Source organism: Procambarus clarkii, chromosome 77, assembly GCF_040958095.1.
Source record: "Procambarus clarkii isolate CNS0578487 chromosome 77, FALCON_Pclarkii_2.0, whole genome shotgun sequence".
Lineage (NCBI taxonomy): Eukaryota > Metazoa > Arthropoda > Malacostraca > Decapoda > Cambaridae > Procambarus > Procambarus clarkii.
In genome coordinates, this window is record NC_091226.1 from 15,200,136 (window position 1) to 15,225,315 (window position 25,180).

The following is a 25,180-nucleotide window of genomic DNA, read 5'->3' on the forward strand; positions in this document are numbered from 1 at the left end:
GGTACGTTGTCACAAAACTGACAGCAGGAGATGTCAGACTATCAGGGCTAGAATTGGTGGTAATCAAGAAACGAGATGCTGAGAACGCGTAGTACGAGATATTAAGATGCTGAGAGAGTTAATACGCTTTCATCTTCAAAATGGAGTACGAGATGTCCCAAGGAGTCATCGATATCGCTTCCAGTACAACCCGTTCTCGCACTTATAGTCAATATTGACTTATTAAATAAGTGCATATGTGACGTACTAATTGATTGTGAATATTTTAGTTTACCTTGAAAAGCTTCATAGAAAACACCGACCTTACCTAACCTTCTTAGTATGTTAAGATAAGCATCTTATTGCTTCGTAATTATAATTATTACTTAACCTATACCTATAATAGGTATAATAGGTTGTCCTATATACCTATAATAGGTTTTCCAGTAAGTAATGTGTGCTGAATGATGGGGTCACATACAAGAAGCTGTGAAGGAGAGAGAGAACAGATGACATGGCTATAGAAGCTTCAGTAGCCTTGCTATAAGAAGGAAAATTAGACAAAGCAACACCTGAAATGACCCTTATGTTCCCGGAAATGTCGCAGAAAAGCTCATTCCACTCAAGAATGCCAAACGAGCCAAGCTGTAAAAGTCTTGGTTCAACAGGCAATTCAGAGAAGAGGAATATGCCAAAAAATCATGATAAAAATACAGAAAACTCGACGTACAGGACAATAGACGACCCAAATACAGCCTGAAATGAGTACAGCAGTTTTTTTAGGTTCTCTCATCATTCTTTTCTCTCTCTCCCTTTTTTACGGGCTCGCCATAGCCCGTGCTACTGGAACTTATTGTTCTGAGTAGCGAATCTTAAACAACTCCTCTTCCTTTCCTGTATTTCCTGTACCTACCCTCCTAGTACAGCTGCCTCTGTCTGTATCTCTTATTTCATCACAACTTTTTCTCTCGTCTTCCATAAGCTTGCATATATTTACTTGATCTCAAAAGTGTTCTGCTATTCTTTTATTGACTCTTAAAGTTGCAGCTCGGGTATACGGTCCTTCTATGACGATATATACCATATAGATCTATATCAATAAGATGTTCTATTCCCGGACAGTGCGTGAAGAGAAACCGGGCCGCGGGGACATTGGTTCTCGGAACGTAAGACATCTTAGGACGTCTTTATCTACTTTCTCTCTCATTCCCCTGCCTCTCTAGTCTCTCTCAGCTAGTTCTTTTGTTGCTCCAAGGCTCTTGAACTTGAAGAGATACAACTGGGTAGACAGCTTTCAACAGTACAAAAGATCTGGGGCCAGATTCACGAAAGCACTTACGAACCTGGGGCCAGTTTCACGAAGCAGTTACGCAAGCACTTACGAACCTATACATCTTTTCTCAATCTTTGGCGGCTTTGTTTACAATTATTAAACAGTTAATGAGCTCCGAAGCACCAGGAGGCTGTTTATAACAATAACAACAGTTGATTGGCAAGTTTTCATGCTTGTAAACTGTTTAATAAATGTAACCAAAGCCGTCAAAGATTGAGGAAAGATGTACACGTTCGTAAGTGCTTGCGTAAGTGCTTTCGTGAATCTGGTCCCTGAGCTATGATCTCAGACACGTCGCTGACAGGTCGGTGATGGGGCTGGCACTGTGTACAGAGGTTATCTTGAGGTTATCTTGATGATTTCGGGGCTTTAGTGTCCCCGCGGCCCGGTCCTCGACCAGGCCTCCACCCCCAGGAAGCAGCCCGTGACAGCTGACTAACACCCAGGTACCTATTTTACTGCTAGGTAACAGGGGCATAGGGTGAAAGAAACTCTGCCCATTGTTTCTCGCCGGCGCCTGGGATCGAACCCAGAACCACAGGATCACAAGTCCAGCGTGCTGTCCGCTCGGCCGACCGGCTCCCCTAAGGTGGTAGTGACCTTCAAAGGGTTTCCTTAAACTATTACTTTGACCCTTGGAGGTGTATTTAAGTGCACTTTAACGGCCACAGTAACCAGTAACAGGGTCGTTAGCCAAACAAGCTCAAGTAGTAAATCTATTGAGCAGTTAATGCTAGAGAACTCCTTTCATAACTGCGGTCTTCACAATAAGGCTTCTTTATTAATAACTTTCTCTCAATAAGGCCTCTTTATTAATAACTTTCTCTCAATAAGGCCTCTTTATTAATAACTTTCTCTCAATAAGGCCTCTTTATTAATAACTTTCTCTCAATAAGGCCTCTTTATTAATAACTTTCTCTCAATAAGGCTTCTTTATTAATAACTCTCTCAATAAGGCTTCTCAATAACTTTCTCAATAAGGCTTCTTTATTAATAACTCTCTCAATAAGGCTTCTTTATTAATAACTTTCTCTCAATAATGTTTCTTTATTAATAACTTTCTCTCAATAAGGCTTCTTTATTAATAACTTTCAGTAAGGCTTTTTTATTAATAACTTTCTCTCAATAAGGCTTCTTTATTAATAACTTTCTCTCAATAATGTTTCTTTATTAATAACTTTCTCTCAATAAGGCTTCTTTATTAATAACTCTCTCAGTAATGATTCTTTATTAATAACTTTCTCTCAATAAGGCTTCTTTATTAATAACTTTCTCTCAATAAGGCTTCTTTATTAATAACTTTCTCTTTCACTTTGTTGGTTCCTGACGTAACTTTTTTCTCAGCGTCACGGACCAACAGCCTCGGGCGTCTCAGTCTAAATTATAACTTAACTGATTTGGCCACATTTCCCTGGGAACGTTATGTATATTTACAAATAATTAAATAGTTACTCTTATAGGTTATGTAATTAAATTTTGCCTTTTTTTTCCAGGATATGATATTATCTGGCTCTCTCTCTCTCTCTCTCTCTCTCTCTCTCTCTCTCTCTCTCTCTCTCTCTCTCTCTCTCTCTCTCTCTCTCTCTCTCTCTCTCTCTCTCTCTCTCTCTCTCTCACCCCTCTTTCCTATTTCTCTCTCTCTTCCATCTCCTCTCTCTCTCTCTTCCATCTCCTCTCTCTCTCTCTTCCATCTCCTCTCTCTCCCATCTCTCCTCTCTCTCCTCTCCCCCCCCCCCCTCTCTCTCTCTCTCTCACCCCTCTTTCCTATCTCTCTTCCATCTCCTCTCTCTCTCTCTCTCTCTTCCATCTCTTCTCTCTCTCTCTTCCATCTCCTCTCTCTCTCTCTCTTCCATCTCCTCTCTCTCTCTCCCATCTCCTCTCTCTCTCTCTCTTCCATCTCCTCTCTCTCTCTCTTCCATCTCCTCTCTCTCTTCCATCTCCTCTCTCTCTTCCATCTCTTCTCTCTTCCTTCTCTTCTCTCTCTCTCTTCCATCTCTTCTCTCTCTCTTCCATCTCTTCTCTCTCTCTTCCATCTCCTCTCTCTCTTCCATCTCCTCTCTCTCCTCTCCCCCCCTCTCTCTCTCTCTTCCATCTCCTCTCTCTCTCTTCCATCTCTTCTCTCTCTCTCTCTTCCATCTCTTCTCTCTCTCTCTCTTCCATCTCTTCTCTCTCTCTCTTCCATCTCTCCTCTCTCTCTCTTCCATCTCCTCTCTCTCCTCTCCCCCCTCTCTCTCTCTCTCTCCCCCTAAGTTCAGAAGCAAAGTACTGGCGATATAACAGGTTGGTAGATCAAGATGATTTCCCGGTTGCAATTCTTTTATCATGTCGTAGCTCAGTCGATTACGTCGTCTGGGAAGCTCTCGGATGTAACTTCGAATCCTCGTCACGGTCCTGTGGATTTGTTCTTTATAGGTGATATATATGGCGATCCAATGGAGCTTGTAATTGTTAATTATCAAATGATTTTCCGAACGGTTGGAGAGATAATTGATGGCATCTTGCAGTCAACTGTGTGCCATAACCGCTGACTTTCTTGTCCAATGACAACCCTTCTCTTCCAAGCTTTCTTTCTCCTGACCAGCCTCCAACTAGCCTTACCTACCGGCACTCCTTAATTGCCTATTGGCACCCTTAATTACTGGCACTCCTAATTACCTACTGGCACTCCTAATTACCTACTGGCACTCCTTAATTACCTACTGGCACCCCTTAATTACCTACTGGCACCCCTTAATTACCTACTGGCACCCCTTAATTACCTACTGGCACTCCCTAATTACCTACTGGCACTCCTTAATTACCTACTGGCACTCCCTAATTACCTACTGGCACTCCTTAATTGCCTATTGGCACCCTTAATTACTGGCACTCCTAATTACCTACTGGCACCCCTTAATTACCTACTGGCACCCCTTAATTACCTACCGGCACTCCTTAATTACCTACTGGCACCCCTTAATTACCTACTGGCACCCCTTAATTACCTACTGGCACCCCTTAATTACCTACCGGCACTCCTTAATTACCTACTGGCACTCCTTAATTAGCTACTGGCACCCCTTAATTAGCTACTGGCACCCCTTAATTAGCTACTGGCACCCCTTAATTACCTACTGGCACCCCTTAATTACCTACTGGCACCCCTTAATTACCTACTGGCACCCCTTAATTACCTACTGGCACCCCTTAATTACCTACTGGCACCCCTTAATTACCTACTGGCACCCCTTAATTACCTACTGGCACCCCTTAATTACCTACTGGCACCCCTTAATTACCTACTGGCACCCCTTAATTACCTACTGGCACCCCTTAATTAGCTACCGGCACCCCCTTAATTACCTACCGGCACCCCCTTAATTACCTACTGGCACCCCTTAATTAGCTACCGGCACCCCCTTAATTAGCTACCGGCACCCCCTTAATTACCTACTGGCACCCCTTAATTAGCTACCGGCACCCCCTTAATTAGCTACCGGCACCCCCTTAATTACCTACTGGCACCCCTTAACTACCTACCGGCACCCCCATAATTACCTACCGGCACCCCCTTAATTACCTACCGGCACCCATTAATTACCTTGGTAATGGGAGCGTCACTTCAAGACAAGCTGTTGAGGAAGGAACCTTCCTAACCTGACCATCTTAACTATTCCTCAAGGCGTTTCCTCTTTCTTTGAGGACAATTTTACGTAGAATTTAGGAAAAAGATTGTCTTTGGATCTGAAGTTCTTCAGGTATGAGGTTTGTTTTTATTTCTTCTGTAGCATAATTCTTTTTTTTCCTTGTCTGTCTTGTTTTTTTAACTTTTTTCCCCTTTATTATATGTTTATTACTCTTTTTTCCCCTTTATTCTCTCTCCCATCTCTCTCTCTCTCTCTCTCTCTTCCATCTCTCTCTCTCTCTCTCTCTCTCTTCCATCTCTCTCTCTCTTCCATCTCTCTCTCTCTCTCTCTCTCTCTTCCATCTCTCTCTCTCTAATTCTTGGTTTTAACTTTTTTCCCTCTTGTATTTTTTGTTTGGGAAGAGGAATGTTGATTTCTTCAATTGCCTGGTAACATAGTAGACGTGGGGGTCGCTAGGTTGTTTCAAGCGAAGGACAGACATGTATGTGAATGAGTTTAGGTGAATATATATGGAGGAAGTGTTCCCTATGGGCCAATAGGTCTTCTGCAATCACCTTTATTCTCGTGTAATGAGGGCTTTTGTAATGATTAGCCCCTGTAGGTCATTTTCCTAAATCAGCAGGAATTATAATTGTTCTAGGCCTCTAGGCCTAGTCTCTGTTGAAGATTGAGTGGTATTAAATCAAACTGTTGACCAGACCACACACTAGAAATTGAAGGGACGACGACGTTTCGGTCCATCCTGGACCATTCTCAAGTCGATTGTTAAATCAAACTCTTATCATATTCGTGTCCAAATAAATTAAAAAGCACTTGAATTTTCCTTTAATATTTTTGTAAAAAATATTTGGCATCTATTGATAATGTTGTTGTAGGCGAGGAGTCACAATAACGGGGCTGAAATATGTTGACCAGACCACACACTAGAAGGTGAAGGGACGACGACGTTTCGCTCCGTCCTGGAGTCATTCTCACAATCGACTTGAGAATGGTCCAGGACGGACCGAAACGTCGTCGTCCCTTCACCTTCTAGTGTGTGGTCTGGTCAACATTCTGCCTTAACTGGTTTAAGAATACAAAGTTGTTTACAATTGATGACAAAAAGGTTAATAACAAATTTTGTCCAAAGGATACATACTTTTATTTCATGATACAAAACATTTAGTACATTTACTCCCTCCTATATGCGAGACGTCATTAACATTATATATATATATATATATATATATATATATATATATATATATATATATATATGGCAGATGGAGCCCCCAAGCCCAAGGAAGGGTTTAAACAGGATAGTTTTAAACCATTAATCCTGTGTATATCATCGAATGATATCCTTTCCGGGCAAAATAATTCTTCAATGATATCATACAGACGAGAGTCCCATTCACAGATAAATGTTTCGACCTAGATAGTAAAGGCAGCTATCTGGATATCCCAGTGTTATATCAGCTTGTTATCGTGATATTGCAGCTGATTTAAACAAAATATATCTAAGAGGATTGATTGGTATAGGTCAATACTTAGCATTTTTGAAGCATTTGACCACAGCGTCGATATCTTGGTGGTTTACAGATCATAAAAGCATCGTATTATTACCGTTATCTTAAACTTTTGGACCATTGACTTTCATACGTTTCTGGCTAGATAAAAACACTTCATATTTGACGTACGTCAAATCGAATCCACTCAACGGCTGTATTCGTTAATAATTCTTAAGTTAACCACATGGCCTGGTTGGCAGAGCGGACAGCTTCTTGCAGGGTCGGCGTTCGATCCCCAACGGTTCAAGTCGTAGGCTTCCAAGTGCTATGTAACTATACTCATAGCAGTTCGTTTAATGATTCAACAGTTGATGAGCGAAGGAGTTATTAAATTAGCTACTAAGGGTCGTAACGACTATGGGCGAGGGATTCACAGAGCACTTACGAGTCCACTTACGAGACCTGTACCTCTTACGTCGACAATGGCTCCTTAGTCAGTATTTACAAAACGATTAACGAGATCCGAAATGCTACGAGGTCGTACAGAAACTTAAATTCTTATTCTGTAAGGACGACTTTGTGGAGCGTTGAAGCTGTCTTAAACAGTTTAGTAAATAAAGGATATAATAAAAGCCATATTATAAAGATGCAAAATATACATATCGACGCAAAATAGACCTCGGGGACGATAGATGTAATTTTGTGCCAAGTTTAAACTCGAGAAAATTTTGGGTTGTAAACTGGGCTGTTAAATAATGGACCAAATTACCGTGGGTAAAAAAGTAGACGTGACCTTACTAGACGTGACCTTACTAGACGTGACCTTACTAGACGTGACCTTACTAGACGTGACCTTACTAGACGTGACCTTACTAGACGTGACCTTACTAGACGTGATAATGGTTCAGAACGGACCGAAAAGTTTTCACTACCTTTATTTTCAGGTGTGTGGATTGGGTGTGTAATTTTCAGGTCTGTGGGTTGGGTGTCTGATTTTCAAGTATTTGGGTTGGGTATCTGATTTCCAGGTGTATGGATTGGGTATCTAATTTGGATCCACATGGTTGTTTGTGGTGGCTCTGTCTATATTATTAAATTGAGGTTGGTGGATTGTTTACAGCGGTTAGACCAACATACGAGTAACTTTGCGTGGATAATGCATAGATGTTGCCTCGTGTGGGTGAATAAGTCTTAGGCAACCTGCTTGAATCTTACGTTTTTGCAGACTTTTAGGTGCCATGATCGAGGTTAAGAGGTCAAGACTAGTTAAGTGAACACGTAAGAGGTTCAGACCTCGTTAGTGGTTTACGATAGTGTCTTGTGAGCTAAGGCTCGTTGGTTGATGATCTTAACGTTATTTTGTTGGTAGAATTGGCTCCGGATAATAGAATTTATGATTAACAGGAGTGGATAACCTTTTAGGGAGGTTTATACCTATCTTGATCTTGAGGTTAACTTGAGATGATTTCGGGGCTTTAGTGTCCCCGCGGTCCGATCTTCCGACAAGGCCTCCACCCCCAGGAAGCAGCCCGTGACAGCTGACTAACTCCCAGGTACCTATTTACTGCTAGGTAACAAAGATATTTTTTTCCATTTCCTCCCAATATTTTCTGTACTGAATTTCTAAATAAACACGAGACTATACGAGCACATATGTAAATATTTCCATACATGTGTATGTGTGTATTCAATACATACCATCATTTTTAACAGTATACAGCTGGGTTATTTAATGTAAAAAATAATCATATTACTATTTTACACAAATTACAAAATAGTTGAAAAATTTTGAAAGACAAGCTATTTTAAATATTTGAAATTCAACAAAATAGATATATATATATATAAATAACATGACTTCATATGGACAAATGGTATATTGGTATGCTGTAGCTTGAGCATATCTTGAGGTTATCTTGAGGTTATCTTGATGATTTCGGGGCTTTTTAGTGTCCCCGCGGCCCGGTCCTCGACCAGGCCTCCACCCCCCAGGAAGCAGGCCGTGACAGCTGACTAACACCCAGGTACCTATTTTACTGCTAGGTAACAGGGGCATAGGGTGAGGTTATCTTATCTTGAGGTGATTTCGGGGCTTTAGTGTCCCCGCGGCCCGGTCCTCGACCAGGCCTCCACCCCCCAGGAAGCAGGCCGTGACAGCTGACTAACACCCAGGTACCTATTTTACTGCTAGGTAACAGGGGCATAGGGTGAAAGAAACTCTGCCCATTGTTTCTCGCCGGCGCCTGGAATCGAACCCAGGACCACAGGATCACAAGTCCCGCGTGCTGTCCGCTCGGCCGACCAGCGCCCTATCTGGATCCGACCGGGATCTGTGGTCAGAATTTGGGACAAATCCTTAGGGAACAGTGTTTGAAAACATGGATTAAAAAAAATAATCCGAGCTTTGTTTGGGTGGGTTCTAGGTGGATAGGTTAGATTGGTTAGGTAATATGCTTAGGTTTAGATGGAAGGGATAGAGGAATGGATTACTGTGAGAGGGTGAAGTGGACGAAAGAGAATGGGGGGGGGGGGAGGGGAGGGATTAAACATTAAACCCTCGAAATTTTCTAGTTACTCTGTAATGAGCAATTTAATAGTTCTCTCTCTCTCTATGTATCTCTGAAAGTCATCATTCTATGGAATCATCAATGGAGAGGATTCTTAATTTTTTTAAACAATTTAATTTACGAAATTTACGGTTCTTAATTTACGAAAGAAACCTCTTTGGGTTGTCCTGGAGACTGGAGGAGGATATGATGATGAGTGTGTTGATAGTGATGATTGTGGTCCTGATGGTGATGATGCTGGAGCGAGATCTTCGACCTTATAGGCTTCCTCGATCCTGGAGGCTTCCTTGTGATGATTTCGGGGCTTCCCCACGGCCCGGTCCTCAACCACTCCTCCTAGTCGAGGCTTCTCCAAGGTCTAGACCCCTGGAAGGCCTCGCCTTGGTGTGTATTAGATGATCACAAACACTACACAATACTCTATGCACTCCGTCACTCCCTCTATGCACTCCGTCACTCCCTCTATGCACTCCGTCACTCCCTCTATACATTCCGTCACTCCCTCTATACACTCAGTCACTCCCAGGTAACATCAAGCTGTACTCAGAGGTCCCAAGTGTCAGCTGTCTTCACGGTGGCTGAACTTGGCCCTCAGAAACAGTACCTAAGATCAAAGTTTCCTCAAGTTTCCAAGAAACACATTCTTTTATTTGATCTGTGTCAAGAAGCCTAGTCTGCTTCAAGGAGAATATCGACCGCCTCACATTCGAAGCAGAGACGTTTTGTCCACCACTTGGCTTTCCAGCTGTGTACATTTAAGTACACAACACGTATAAACATTGTGTAATGTATATATCTTCCTCTAGTTTATTCGCAAAATAATTTAACGACATGTTATATTTTTTACTCGCTAATATCACTCGAGTCTTAACATCACCCTCTTCACTAAATTGAGTTCCAGTACTCGGTCTGAAGTGACGTCAGACTAACGACTCCCTATAACAACAACGTCATCTAATTATATTCAGTACGATAACGAACGACTCGTATAATTTGAGAATAATATAAAAATATATAATGTCTAATTTGGTGAGAGAGGGAGAGGTCTTAGGCACCCACAGTGCCTTTGATATAACGGGTCCACCAGAGCCAGAATCAGCATGATATATACGTATTGTAATACCGTCGATATCTGTGATATCGTTATCGTGGGACCGTCTGTAGCTTCGATATCGGCTTGTCCTTGGGTTGAGCCACCTTTCAGGAGGTTGGGGGCGCCCGTGGGCGTGGTGGGCGAGGTGGGCGGTGTTTGGATCACCTAGGGAGAGAGATGAGCAGCAGGGGAGGGTGGAGGGTGCCTGCTGCTGCTCCTGCTATCAGCCAAGTGGCCATCAAGCAGGATAGCAGCAGGGTGCAGGAAGTTGATGGCCGTGGGTGGGGACTCCCACCGTGGTGCATTGCTGCTGGGTGTTCTCCTGCTGAGGAAAGAGATGGATCAGTCCTGCGATACTGAAATACACACACAGACAGACACACACACGCACACAGACAAACACACACACGCACACAGACACACAGACACACGCACACACGCACACAGACACACACACACACGCGCACACGTTTAAACATCTTTGACTAGTGTGAGGTGGGGCCAAAGAGCCGAAGCTCACTCACACTCACACACACACACACACACACACACACACACACACACACACACACACACACACACACACACACACACACACACACACACACACACACACACAGACACTATACATATATATATATATATATATATATATATATATATATATATATATATATATATATATATATATATATATATATATATATTATTAAATATGACCGAAAAAGTAAGATTAATAATTCTAACACGAATTTTCTCAATCTTTCGTACATTACGCTTCACTGTTGGAGGTAAATCAAAAATCACTTCTCCAAAATTCATTTTTATTTCTAGTCTGACGCGACACGGGCGCGTTTCGTAAAACTTATCGGAATGATAATCGGAAGAGACAATCGGAATGATAGCCGACAGAGTGTATCGTGATCCAGCCTGTACTCCTCTTGACATGCCAGAAAGTATTCTGAGGAAACTACTCCAAGCTTGTACTAAAGAGGCACCCTTCTTGAGCCCGGATGGGCACATGTATAAGCAAGTAGATGGGGTCGCCATGGGTTCTCCCCTAGGTGTCCTGTTTGCAAACTTCTACATGGGTACCATCGAGCAAAAAGTCTTAGTCGACATGAACTTGAAACCGGCCATATACTGCAGGTATGTTGACGACATTTTTACACAGGTACCTGATGTCAGACATCTGCAGGAGCTGAAGGAGGCATTTGAGCAGAGTTCCGTGCTGCGTTTCACTTACGAGACGGAAAAGGATGGGAAGCTGCCTTTTCTAGATGTAACAGTCATGGAAAAGGGCGGAGGTTTCCACACTGCAGTCTACACTAAGGAAACAAACATAGGAATGTGCCTAAATGCCAACAGCGACTGCCCTGACAGGTACAAGAGGAGTGTTGTTAACGCATACGTCGACCGTGCTCTCAGCCACAGCTCAGAATGGAAGCAAGTCGACGAAGAACTCTGTAGGGTAAGGCAGGTCCTAGTCAATAACGGCTTCTCCAATGGTTTCATCGAAGACATCATAAGAAGGAAAGTGAAAAGCCATGCAACCTCCGAAGAGACAACTAACACAACACCTATACCCCCTATTAGACTATTTTACAGGAACTTCTTTTCCACAGCTCATAAAACGGAGGAAAGGGTCCTGAAAGATATTGTTAATAGAAACGTTATCCCTACAGACAAAAATCAGAGGATACAACTGACGATTTACTATAAAACCAGAAAAACGGCCAGCCTAGTCATGAGAAACTCTCCAGACACAAAACAGAACGCTTTAAAAGAGACTAACGTCGTCTATGCCTTCAAATGCCCACTTGGGGACTGTAAGCTCCAAAAAACCCAGTATATAGGCAAGACAACAACATCTCTTTCTAGGCGTTTAACGATGCATAAGCAACAGGGCTCCATTAAGGAACATATAATCTCTTCCCATAACCAAACCGTCGCCAGAGAAATCCTAGTAAACAACACAGAAATCATCGATAGATACAGCGATAGCAGGCGGCTTGACGTTTGCGAGGCACTACACATCAAGAAGTCAACACCAGCAATCAACAGCCAATTATTGCACAACTATATTCTACCCACCTCAAGACTCCGCTCCAATATAGAAGCATCAAGAAATATGGACCAATAGGCTTTCTACAAACACTTCTATTCAATACCCATTGTTTCTGTTCTGTCTTGTGTTGATACTTTTAATACCCTATTAATATCCCCTATTGTTCTGTCTTGTGTTAATGCCACATCACCCTTCCCACCTCACTCAAATGTAGATATAAAATCAGAGAAACGCAAGTTCTAATCAGTTGTGTATTTGTGAAGTCTTTGAAAATGTAATAAGTTTTACGAAACGCGCCCGTGTCGCGTCAGACTAGAAATAAAAATGAATTTTGGAGAAGTGATTTTTGATTTACCTCCAACAGTGAAGCGTAATGTACGAAAGATTGAGAAAATTCGTGTTAGAATTATTAATCTTACTTTTTCGGTCATATTTAATAATATATATATATATATATATATATATATATATATATATATATATATATATATATATATATATATAATGTGTGTGTGTGTAAATCACGAAATATAAACACGTGATTAAAATGTGACAGTGTCAAACCGCGGATGAAAATTGAAACAGGAATTTCCTTAAGTACTCTCGTATATTAATACATCTCCAGAAGGAGTCTGAAGATGCATTAATATACGAAAGTACTTAAGGAAATTCCTGTTTCAATTTTCCTCTGTGGTCTGACACTGTCACAATATATATATATGTATGTATATGTATATATATATATATATGTATGTATGTATGTATGTATGTGTATATATATATATATATAATATGTATATATATAAGCGAATTTCGTATATTGTAAAAAGAACAAGAAAAAGACGTAAGAAGGAGAAAACCATTCATCTCAAGAAACTCTCATTTGAGCAAAATTAAAGGTAGGTAATTGCAGAACTTAGCAAAGGAGCCTCATCAGCCCAGAGATAATAGCCCGTCTGTGAAAGAAAAATTATAATGAATCATTTGGTAGCAGTTTCCAACTGCATCCTTCTCTGGCGAGGAAATATAACACTGAAGGCCTGAGGTCAGTCATGGCACAGTCACATGTTTGGGAATTCAGGTGTTTGACGGCATTCATAGCATTTGCTGGTTTAATTTTTGATTGTTTTCTGCGTGTTTTCTGATTGGGGAGTTGGGGAAGCGGTCAGTGTGAGAGATTGGTCAGTATGAGGGGGTGAAGGGACTGGGAAATGGTCAGAAACTGGGGCCAGATTCACAAAGCAGCTACGCAAGTACTTGCGAACCTGGTGCCAGATTCACGAACCTGTTACGCAAGCACTTACGAACCTGTACATCTTTTCTCAATCTTTGGCGGCTTTGTTTACAATTATTGAACAGTTAATGAGCTCCGAAGCACCAGGAGGCTGTTTATAACAATAACAACAGTTGATTGGCAAGTTTTCATGCTTGTAAACTGTTTAATAAATGTAACCAAAGCCGTCAAAGATTGAGGAAAGATGTACACGTTCGTAAGTGCTTGCGTAACTGCTTCGTGAATCTGGCCGCAGGTTCGTAAGTGCTTGCGTAAGTTCTTTCGTGAATCTGGCCCCTGGTCAATACAGGTCTGCAGTTTCAGCAGCTGGACGCTAATCGTAATCTGATTATTTAGTTAACCCGAGTTCGATTCCCCCTGATAAGTTTAGTGTTCATTTCTGTTTGGATTCAATCCACCTGGCTGTTGTTATTAGGACAAACTATGTACATAAAGAGGTTTCGAATTGGGCATCAATTCAGGGCAAAGGAACCCTGAAGCAAATTAATAGAATCAGAAGCAAATTAATAGTCTTGTTAGGTTACTATACAATTGTACCATATAGCTTTTTCCACGAAAAAAAAAAAACGTGAATTTAAGAAAACTTAAAATACAAACTGATGATACAGCGATGAATTAAGATTGTTGTTGACCAGACCACACACTAGAAGGTGAAGGGACGACGACGTTTCGGTCCGTCCTGGACCATTCTCAAGTCGATTGGGAGTGTGTGAGTTCAACTTCTAGTGTGTGGTCTGGTCAACATACTTTAGCCACGTTATTGTGACTCATCGCCTGCATGCTTCTTGCATGATCGCCGCTCGATTCCCGATGGCCCAGGTGATTGAGCACGGCTCCTTCCCATAATCTTAAAATCAGGAAAAAAGACATACCACTGAAACACGAGACAACAGTCAGCCTTGACACATATCGACCAATTGATTGAAAAGTTGAAAGACGGGACCCGAAGCGCCGAAGCTCAACTCTCGCAATCACAACTATGGGAGTACAGAACTTGATTGGAACTACTATCCCCTACACCTTACTTTCCTCCTCAACTCTCTCTCTTGCCTATTTATTGCCTGTCTCTACCTCCAAAGGATTCCTGATCAACCAGGCTGTGACTCGTACGTCAGGCTGCGAGCAGCCGCGTCCAACAGCCTGGTTGATCAGTCCGGCAACCAGGAGGCCTGGTCGACGACCGGGCCGCGGGGACGCTAAGCCCCGGAAGCACCTCAAGGTAACCTCCTCATCACAATCGACTTGAGAATGGTCCAGGACGAACCGAAAGGTCGTCGTCCCTTCAACTTCTAGTGTGTTGTCTGGTCAACAGAACTTGATTAACTTCCACACAAAACATAAATAAAATTTAACAAAAATCGAGATAAAACAGCCTGTATACGCTAGTTTTTCAAAGCAATTTAACACGAATGATCTTGTGCCCTTAGCTCAGTCACAGCCTTAGTTCCCTTCACAACAAGAAGAACATATAGACTGAAGAATGAGGTGCACACACCACTAACCATCGACGTAGAGTGGAAGGCGCCCCTTAGCTCAGTCACAGCCTTAGTTCCCTTCACAACAAGAAGAACATATAGACTGAAGAATGAGGTGCACACACCACTAACCATCGACGTAGAGTGGAAGGCGCCCCTTAGCTCAGTCACAGCCTTAGTTCCCTTCACAACAAGAAGAACATATAGACTGAAGAATGAGGTGCACACACCACTAACCATCGACGTAAAGTGGAAGGCGCCCCTTAGCTCAGTCACAGCCTTAGTTCCCTTCACAACAAGAAGAACATATAGACTGAAGAATGAGGTGCACACACCACTAACCATCGACGTAGAGTGGAAGGCGCCCCTTAGCTCAGTCACAGCCTTAGTTCCCTTCACAACAAGAAGAACATATAGACTGAAGAATGAGGTGCACACACCACTAACCATCGACGTAGAGTGGAAGGCGCCCCTTAGCTCAGTCACAGCCTTAGTTCCCTTCACAACAAGAAGAACATATAGACTGAAGAATGAGGTGCACACACCACTAACCATCGACGTAGAGTGGAAGGCGCCCCTGCATTTGCAATACCTGTGTTGTGGTTCTCCATTTGCAATGCATATGGTCTAGCTTTCAGTGTCCAGCATGTTATGGCGGAATGTTGGGGTGCGCTTGGGGGAGAGGGAGAGGGAGGGAGAGAGAGAGGGGGAGAGAGAGAGGGAGGCAGAGAGAGAGGCAGAGAGAGAGACAGAGACAGATAGACACACAGACAGAGACACAGAGAGACAGACAGAGACACAGAGAGACAGACAGAGACAGAGAGAGAGACAGACAGAGACACAGAGAGACAGACAGAGACACAGAGAGACAGACAGACACACAGAGAGACAGACAGACACACAGAGAGACAGACAGAGACACAGAGAGACAGACAGAGACACAGAGAGACAGACAGAGACACAGAGAGACAGACAGAGACACAGAGAGAGACACAGAGAGACAGAGACACAGAGAGACAGACAGAGACACAGAGAGACAGAGACACACAGAGAGACAGAGACACACAGAGACAGACAGAGACACACAGAGACAGACAGAGACACACAGAGACAGACAGAGACACAGAGAGACAGAGACACAGAGAGACAGACAGAGACACAGAGAGACAGACAGAGACACAGAGAGACAGACAGAGACACAGAGAGACAGACAGAGACACAGAGAGACAGACAGAGACACAGAGAGACAGACAGAGACACAGAGAGACAGACAGAGACACAGAGAGACAGACAGAGACACAGAGAGACAGAGACACACAGAGACAGACAGAGACACAGAGAGACAGACAGAGACACAGAGAGACAGACAGAGACACAGACAGAGAGATAGACAGAGACACAGACAGAGAGATAGACAGACAAAGAAAGAAAGAAAGAAAGAAAGGGGGGGAGGGAGAGAGAGAAAGAGAGAACGAGAAAGAGAAAGAGAAAAAGAGAGAAAGAGAAAGAGAGAGAAAGCGGGGGATCGTATCATTCAATTCCCAAATGATATCCCACTATGAACTTTGAAAATATATGAAAATTCTGTATTAAAATCTCTCCCTTTCAGTAAGCCCACACACACACACAATTACCTCTCCAGGCAGCAGCCCGTCCTTGACTCAAGTCCATTCCATCCAGCGGTCGACCCCACAGACGCATTCATAAATATGTACATGATGTTGATTCAAAACGCTTGTAAATCACACACGGAGATCACACTAACGTGATGCATCAAATGAACAAATCCACAAGGGCCGTGACGAGGATTCGAACCTGCGTCATTGGAACCTGCGAACCAGGAACCATCCCAACCTGGAATGCTCCCGGACGCAGGTTCGAATCCTCGTCACGGCCCTTGGGGATTTGTTTACGCTTGTAAATGCTTCACCCACGTACTACAAATACAAATAATCGCCAACAGAACCTATACACCTAACCATGCTAATATAATATCAATTTATATTTTAGTAAATTCCCGTTTTGAATGAACATCATGTACATATTTATGAATGCGTCTGTGGGGTCGACCGCTGGATGGAATGGACTCGAGTCGAGGACGGGTTGTGTGTAAACCGTTTTTCATTTATAAACAGCAGGTGGGTTGGCGGGTGGATGGAATCGCATTTAGGTCTCGGTATGGCGGACGGTCTGCGACAAACCTGTTAAATTTTGGCTTTGAATGATGACCTCAAAGTCCAGCGTTACGCTTTAAAATATAAATATTCCGTTCACAAATGAACCATACCACATCCAGCCCGTATAGAGACTCGAACCCTAAGTGATGAACCCTTCAAGGACATATTATTAATCTCGACATAAGCAAAAGTTAATGACTAAGAAACCTCATTTTTTTAGGAATTGCTGAATAACTTTGCATTACTCGCTTGGCTTTGATCAAAGCCACATAACTAAAGCTACGTCATTGATCAAAGACGTCATTATATACATTATCCAACATTTATATACATTATCCATTAAGTGTCTGGGATGCTCCTGGACGCAGGTTCGAATCCTCGTCACGGCCCTTGTGGATTTGTACATTATCCAAGCAACTATTATTATTAACCACGACGCCTTGTTCTTGATCACTATTAACCACATATATCTTAGCCTTATATCAAGGAAGCCGGTCGGCCGAGCGGACAGCACGCTGGTCTTGTGATCCTGTGGTCCTGGGTTCGATCCCAGGCGCCGGCGAGAAACAACGGGCAGAGTTTTTCACCCTATGCCCCTGTTACCTAGCAGTAAATAGGTACCTGGGTGTTAGCTGTCACGGGCTGCTTCCTGGGGGTGGAGGCCTGGTTGAGGACCGGGCCGCGGGGACACTTAAAAGCCCCGAAATCATCTCAAGATAACCTCAAGATAAAGATAGCCGCGTTCTCTTTCTTTGATTGAGACCCATTAACGTTCAGTAATTGCTAAAGAAACCAGGAAGAACCAACGAATTACCAGATGAACTTCACCTGATAAAGGACCGGGATGTCTATGGCCGGTGCTCGTCTGGGCTGTGACATCACCTCCAGCTCGGAATCACCGTTAATGAAGTCATCTAAATGCACGTCTAGTTTGACGGCGACGTCGAGGGGAAAAACGTCTTCATGTGAAAGCGGAATGTGAGTTCTCATTGGCAATGAGAGAGAGTGAGAGAGAGAGTGAGAGGGAGGAAAGGTGGTGGAGAGTAAGAGAGACGTAGATAGATAGTAAAGATTGAGTTCTCATTGCCAATGAGAGAGAGTGAGAGAGAGAGAGAGAGAGAAAGGGAAGGTGGTGGAGAGTAAGAGAGACGTAGATAGATAGTAAAGATTGAGTTCTCATTGCCAATGAGAGAGAGAGAGAGAGGGAGAGAGAAAGGGAAGGTGGTGGAGAGTAAGAGAGACGTAGATAGTAAAGATTGAGTTCTCATTGCCAATGAGAGAGAGTGAGAGAGAGAGAGAGAGGGAGGGAAGGTGGTGGAGAGTAAGAGAGACGTAGATAGATAGTACATTCATTCAGAAGCTGATCCCATTATTGGGAAAAATATGTTTAGAAGCTACATATATGTGGCATCAGACTTGAAGCATTCAAAGTCGACCGTATCAAAATATATACCACTGTCTACATAATGTCAAGCTGTATAATATATATATATATATATATATATATATATATATATATATATATATGTCGTACCTAGTAGCCAGAACGCACTTCTCAGCCTACTATGCATGGCCCGATTTGCCTAATAAGCAAAGTTTTCATGAATTAATTGTTTTTCGACGACCTAACCTACCTAACCTAACCTAACCTAACTTTTTCGGCTACCTAACCTAACCTAACCTATAAGGCTAGGTTAGGTTAGGTTAGGTAGGGTTGGTTAGGTTCGGTCATATATCTACGTTAATTTTAACTACAATTAAAAAAAATTGACCTCATACATAATGAAATGGGTAGCTTTATCTTTTCATAAGAAAAAAAATTTAGAAAATATATTAATTCAGGAAAACTTGGCTTATTAGGCAAATTTGGCCTTGCATAGTAGCCTGACAAGTTCGTTCTGGCTACTAGGTACGACATATATATATATATATATATATATATATATATATATATATATATATATATAAATAATCTCACACACACACACACACATACATTTGTCAACCTGTGTCTAGCTATACATATATATATATATATATCCATTATCAAGCTGTGTGTGTATAGCTATATATAATATATACATATATATACACACACACACAATTCGAGCTGCATATATAACTTCGAGCTTCAAGTTCCTTCCGTGCTTCGACTGAGCGCGACACGGAAGGAGCCGTGCTCAATTACCTGGGCCATCGGGGATCGAGCGGCGACCATGCAAGAAGCGAGGCTGTTTGTTCCCTACGAGTAAATGCCTACTCGGAACATCATTATTTTCCAGTCAGTGATCCAGAGATCAGGTTCAGTGTGACTTTGAAAGCCTATTTCTGGCAACGGATTGACTAAGTACATTTTACTATCAAAGGATACGTCCTGTGGGTCTGCCACAGAGCCCTGTCACCTCCGGTTTGAAGAGGATCTTGAATAGAATGTTCACTGAATGGGTGAATTAAATGTTTGTGTATCGTTTAAATTCTAGCTAAATGATTGAAGTTGGATTCTAAGTCAGAGGTTTATCCATGAAAGTGGTTCTAAGGTTGTTCATGAGAGGTAGTGAAGTCACTAGTTCAAGTGGAATTGTTACTTAATAACTATATAACACACACACACACACACACACACACACAAAGGCTCAGGAATCTGTACACCTGTTGATTGACGGTTGAGAGGCGGGACCAAAGAGCCAGAGCTCAACCCCCGCAAACACATCTAGGTGAGTACATCTAGGTGAGTACACACACACACACACACACACACACACACACACGCACACGCACACGCACACGCACACACACACACACACACACACACACTACATGTTTGATTATATTCAAAATGAATCCACTTACAAATAAACATAGATATCAGGTAGACGAATAACACGAACATTAGCTTCAAATGGACACCAAAGCAAATATGACTGACCATTAAGAACATGCAGTGTGACAGATGCGTTTGGGAGCGTGGACGGGGCACAGGTGTAGGCCCCCTGGTCTCTTGGGGAAGCCGTTGGTATCAGTAGCGTGCCTACAGTGGTATCTTCTGAGACACGCTCCAAGAACACCTGTCGACCTCTGCCCGTGACCTCGTCCGCCACTACCCGTTCCTTGCCCTGGTGAGAGAGGGGAGAGAATGAGAAGGGTTGGTGTGTGTGTGTGTGGATGGGTGTGGGGGTGTGGGTGTGTGTGGGTGTGTGTGTGTGTGTGTAATTACCTAAGTGTAGTTACAGGATGAGAGCTACGCTCGTGGTGTCCTGTCTTCCCAGCACTCTTTGTCATATAACGCTTTGAAACTACTGACGGTCTTGGGTGGGTGTGTGTGTGTGTGTGTGTGTTCATTTAGTTATATTCACCTAGTTGTGCTAGCTGGGGTTGAGGTCTGGCTCTTTGGTCCCGCCTCTCAACTGTCAATCAACGGGTGTACAGGTTCCTGAGCCTATTGGGCTCTATCATATCTACATTTGAAACTGTGTATGGAGTCAGCCTCCACCACATCACTGCCTAATGCATTCCACCCGTTAACTACTCTGACACTGAAAGTTCTTTCAAACGTCCCTGTGGCTCATTTGGGTACACAGTCCAATCATTTGGTGATTGGAGTGAGTGGATTTTACTGTGTCAAAATTTACAAATCGGACAAAATTCCAATTAAAAGCTCATTTGCATTTTTCGTACATAAGCAAGTAACAGATGTTAACTTTCGTTGTTGCAAGAAACCAGTGTATAACGAAACTTCATCTGTGTATGTGTATAATTTATTCATACGAGTTATATATTTATATATTATAAAATATATTTAAAATGAAAGTTCAAGGCCATTACGTAGGTCAATTGCTATATATGGGACAGTTCCATTAAGATTCCACATTAAGATGTCGTGGCTAAAAGAGGAGGAGAATTTACTGTAAGAAGTTAAAATACCTTTAGATCTCCTTAGTGTGTCTTAACTACTTGATGCCAATGGTGGTTGAGGAAAGGTTCTGGTTACCAGTGTGTGTGTGTGTGTGTGTGTGTGTGGAGGGGGGGTTCCTGTAATGTGTGTGTATGTGTATATGTGTGTGTGTGGATTTTAGTTACAGTGCTTAATATAGTTAGTATGCAGACGAGGAGTCACAATAACGTGGCTAAAGTATGTTGACCAGACCACACACTAGAAGGTGAAGGGACGATGACGTTTCGGTCCGTCTTAGAACAATCTCAAGTCGATTGATTTGACTCGACGCACAATCGACTTGAGAATGGTCCAGGACGGACCGAAACGTCGTCGTCGTCCCTTCACCTTCCAGTGTGTGGTCTGGTCAACATAATTAGTGTGGTATTAAATTATTGCATGCATGCATATCCAGCATTAATCATCATTAATCATAATCTAATATCTAATATGCCTAATATCTATGAAGCCAACAAACTTTGTAAAATCTCTATGTATGTACCTTTACCTAAATAAAAATTTATTATTATTATTATTATTATTATTATTATTATTATTATTATATGTGAAAGGAAGTAACAATATGGGAATATCCTGATATCAAACACACTAATATCAATATCCTGTTATCAAACACACTAATATCAATATCCTGTTATCAAACACACTAATATCAATATCCTGATATCAAACACACTAATATCAATATCCTGTTATCAAACACACTAATATCAATATCCTGATATCAAACACACTAATATCAATATCCTGATATCAAACACACTAATATCAATATCCTGATATCAAACACACTAATATCAATATCCTGTTATCAAACACACTAATATCAATATCCTGTTATCAAACACACTAATATCAATATCCTGATATCAAAATAACTAATATCAATATCCTGATATCAAACACACTAATTGGACCAAGATGTACGTCCAGTAAGTGAGTCATTTGACCTGACACACGACAACCCATTCTCGCACTTTCTTACAGTCAATATTGACTTATTAAATACATGCATAAGTGACATATTAAACATACTAGTTTACCTTGAAAAGCTTCATAGAAATCAGCGACCTTACCTAACCTTCTTAGTATGTTAAGATAAGCATCTTATTGCTTCGTAATTGCAATTATTACTTAACCTATACCTATAATAGGTATATTAAGCACTTAACCTATAATAGGTTAAGTAATAATTGTAATTACGAAGCACTAAGATGCTTATCTTAACATACTAAGAAGGTTAGGTAAGGTCGGTGTTTTCTATGAAGCTTTAAAAAGTAAACTAGTATGTTTAGTATGTCACATATGCACGTATTCAATAAGTCAATATTGACTATACGAAAGTGCGAGAACGGGTTGCACACGAACAGTAATGCTAACAGATGCACTCGAACAGCAAGAGTGACTTACCTGGTACCAGAAGATGTACTCAGGCTGGTGGAGTGCAGCGGTGATAATGCACTTGATAGTCACAGTACTTCCACTCTTTACGTACATGTCCGGACCTCCAGGAACCTTCACTAGGGGCGCTGTGAACCACATAACAACACACTCGTTACTTCAAGATCCGCCAAGATGATGACTACTACTCTCCCCACCACATGAGTTAAAGAAATCGCAGAATGTAAGTAATGATTTTTTTTTTAGATATATACAAGAGTTGTTACATTCTTGTAGAGCCACTAGTACGCGTAGCGTTTCGGGAAAGTCCTTAATCCTATGGTACCTGGAATACGATCCCCCGCCGCGAAGAATCGTTTTTTCATCCAAGTACACATTTTACTGTTGCGTTAAACAGAGGCTACAGTTAAGGAATTGCGCCCAGTAAATCCTCCCCGGCCAGGATACGAACCCATGACATAGCGCTCGCGGAACGCCAGGCGAGTGTCTTACCACTACACCACGGAGACTGCAAATGTAATGCACGGAGACTGCAAATGATAGATGTAATAGGCGTTGGTCAGCAGCGAAATGCGATAGACAGCATCAATACGCGATTGACAGAAACAGGCAATAAGAAATATTAATAACAGACACTTAGAACACAAGAAGAAAAGATTACGGAGAAAATTGAAGACATGAAACAGGAGTATGAACAGTAAATGGAGTAAGGAGCCTTGTAGGGGGCCTCGTAGCCTGGTGGATAGCGCGCAGGACTCGTAATTCTGTGGCGCGGGTTCGATTCCCGCACGAGGCAGAAACAAATGGGTAAAGTTTCTTTCACCCTGAATGCCCCTGTTACCTAGCAGTAAATAGGTACCTGGGAGTTAGTCAGCTGTCACGGGCTGCTTCCTGGGGGTGGCGGGGTGGTCGAGGACCGGGCCGCGGGGACACTAAAAGCCCCGAAATCATCTCAAGATAACCTCAAGAAGAAGGAAGAGAAATGGAATTCTTCCATTCCTATTCCATTTGGAAGAGGAATGGAAGAGTAGGAAGGGGAGAGAGTTATAGACCAAAGCCTGGAACAGGTGCGAGATCTCCAAGGTGAGACTGTCAGAAATTTGCATGAAAAGAGAGCGGCTTGTGAATGCCAAATGATGATGACCTGGTGTAAGGCGAAGCGGCTTTGAGGCTAAGAGATTGGAATGTCTTTCAAGGAGAAGGTGGAATTTAGGTACCGCAGCTAACCGTGGTTAGTAGCGGGTAGTGCTGACCTAGCCGCGGTTAGTAGCGGGTAGTGTTGACCTAGCCGCGGCTAGACACGTTCCCAGTCCACCAAACAGGGGCTGGACTAAACCATTTAGATCCTAGTACATATAACAGGCTGAATAGAGAGAGGAGTTAATCAGACGTCATTTAGACGCCATATTGAAATTCCTAGAGAACAGGTTCATGACTGTGTACAAATACTTCGAAGCTGTATGAGCCCCTTCGTGAAGCTGTATGAGCCCCTTCGTGAAGCTGTATGAGCCCCTTCGTGAAGCTGTATGAGCCCCTTCGTGAAGCTGTATGAGCCCCTTCGTGAAGCTGTATGAGCCCCTTCGTGAAGCTGTATGAGCCCCTTCGTGAAGCTGTATGCACACGAAGGTCATATACTCACAAGCTAATTTATATAAATTGTATTAATTTAGTTAAATAGTAATTTTTTTCACTAGGAGAGGTAACATTTTTATGATAAATTACAGATCAGAAAAGATATGCGAATTTGATCAAATAAATATTATCAAAATTAATGCATTTTAGTGACACATGAAGAACTACCTTGGCTATTCCCACACTGTTGAGAGGCGGGACCAGAGAGTCGAAGCTCAACCCCCACATGCACAACTAGGTGGGTACACAGCATCCTAAACCCACCTAGGATTCTATAATAATATAGCTATAATCTCCTATAATCTATAGGAGATTATAGCTATATTATAATCTCTATAATATAGCTACAATCCTATAATCACCTATAATCTCTCGGTTACATAACTAAACTTATAATAAATTACAGAATACTATGATGATGAATATAATAATAATAAATAAAGAGCAATTTTTTGTTTAATAACGACAGGAAAAGGTCGTTCAAAGCGTCGAAGAAACTAAAGGATGATTTGCCTGGATTTAGAGAAGTCGATGAGCCATTTGCAATTATTTTAGCTCGTTGAATTTTTTTTTTTTAGCTCGTTGAATTGTGTTTTTTTTGCTCGTTAAATTTTTTTTTTTTTTGCCCGTTGATGATAATGATGGTATTGGTATTTAAATACAGCTATACAGCGAAGGCTGGGTTTATAGATTCAGGCTTCAGTATCAGGTAAAGCCTTATCGTTCCCCAAGTATCTATTATCCATAAGACCACCATACTATCCTATCGTATATTGTCCTACTCTAGTGAGATGAAACTTGCTGATATAACACATTGATATCACAACGTGATCTGGGAGTGATCAAGGATGCTGACTTCATCTCGGAGTCCCGTTAAAAGCATCTTTCTCAGTGCTAGTCTCAGCTTATCCTGTCCTTCTTGGATCGCTGCTGGTCTAAGATCGCTGTTACGTGGATTAACTTGAGCGGCGTCTTAAGTGTGAATCCTTACGAAGGATGAGTGAGAGTGAGGGACGTAACGGGGTTGAACGTGAGGGAATTGTGAGGGTAGAGAGTAGGGAAGTGAGGGAAAAGTATGAGACCGAGTGTTTAG

General features: G+C 42.1%; 1 protein-coding gene across 4 annotated transcripts in view; it reads right to left on the minus strand.

The window, feature by feature from the left end:
• Nucleotides 1-6,055: 6,055 nt before the first annotated feature.
• The window catches only part of LOC123747164 (mucin-17), a 143,210-nt gene continuing 124,085 nt past the window's right edge, over nt 6,056-25,180 (minus strand). The window contains exons 5-8 of one of the 4 annotated variants that reach the window (XR_011224896.1): nt 22,465-22,583; nt 20,029-20,215; nt 7,282-10,413; nt 6,056-7,221 (exon numbers count right to left, since the gene is read on the minus strand). Coding sequence is in view for 2 of the 4 variants with exons in the window: in XM_045729194.2 (XP_045585150.1) it covers nt 10,250-10,413; nt 20,029-20,215; nt 22,465-22,583 (470 nt within the window). In the remaining 2 variants the exon portion in view is untranslated. Of the gene's footprint in view, nt 10,414-20,028; nt 20,216-22,464; nt 22,584-25,180 lie in introns of all 4 variants that reach the window. The other 3 variants (XR_011224895.1, XM_045729195.2, XM_045729194.2) reach the window with 3 other exon arrangements.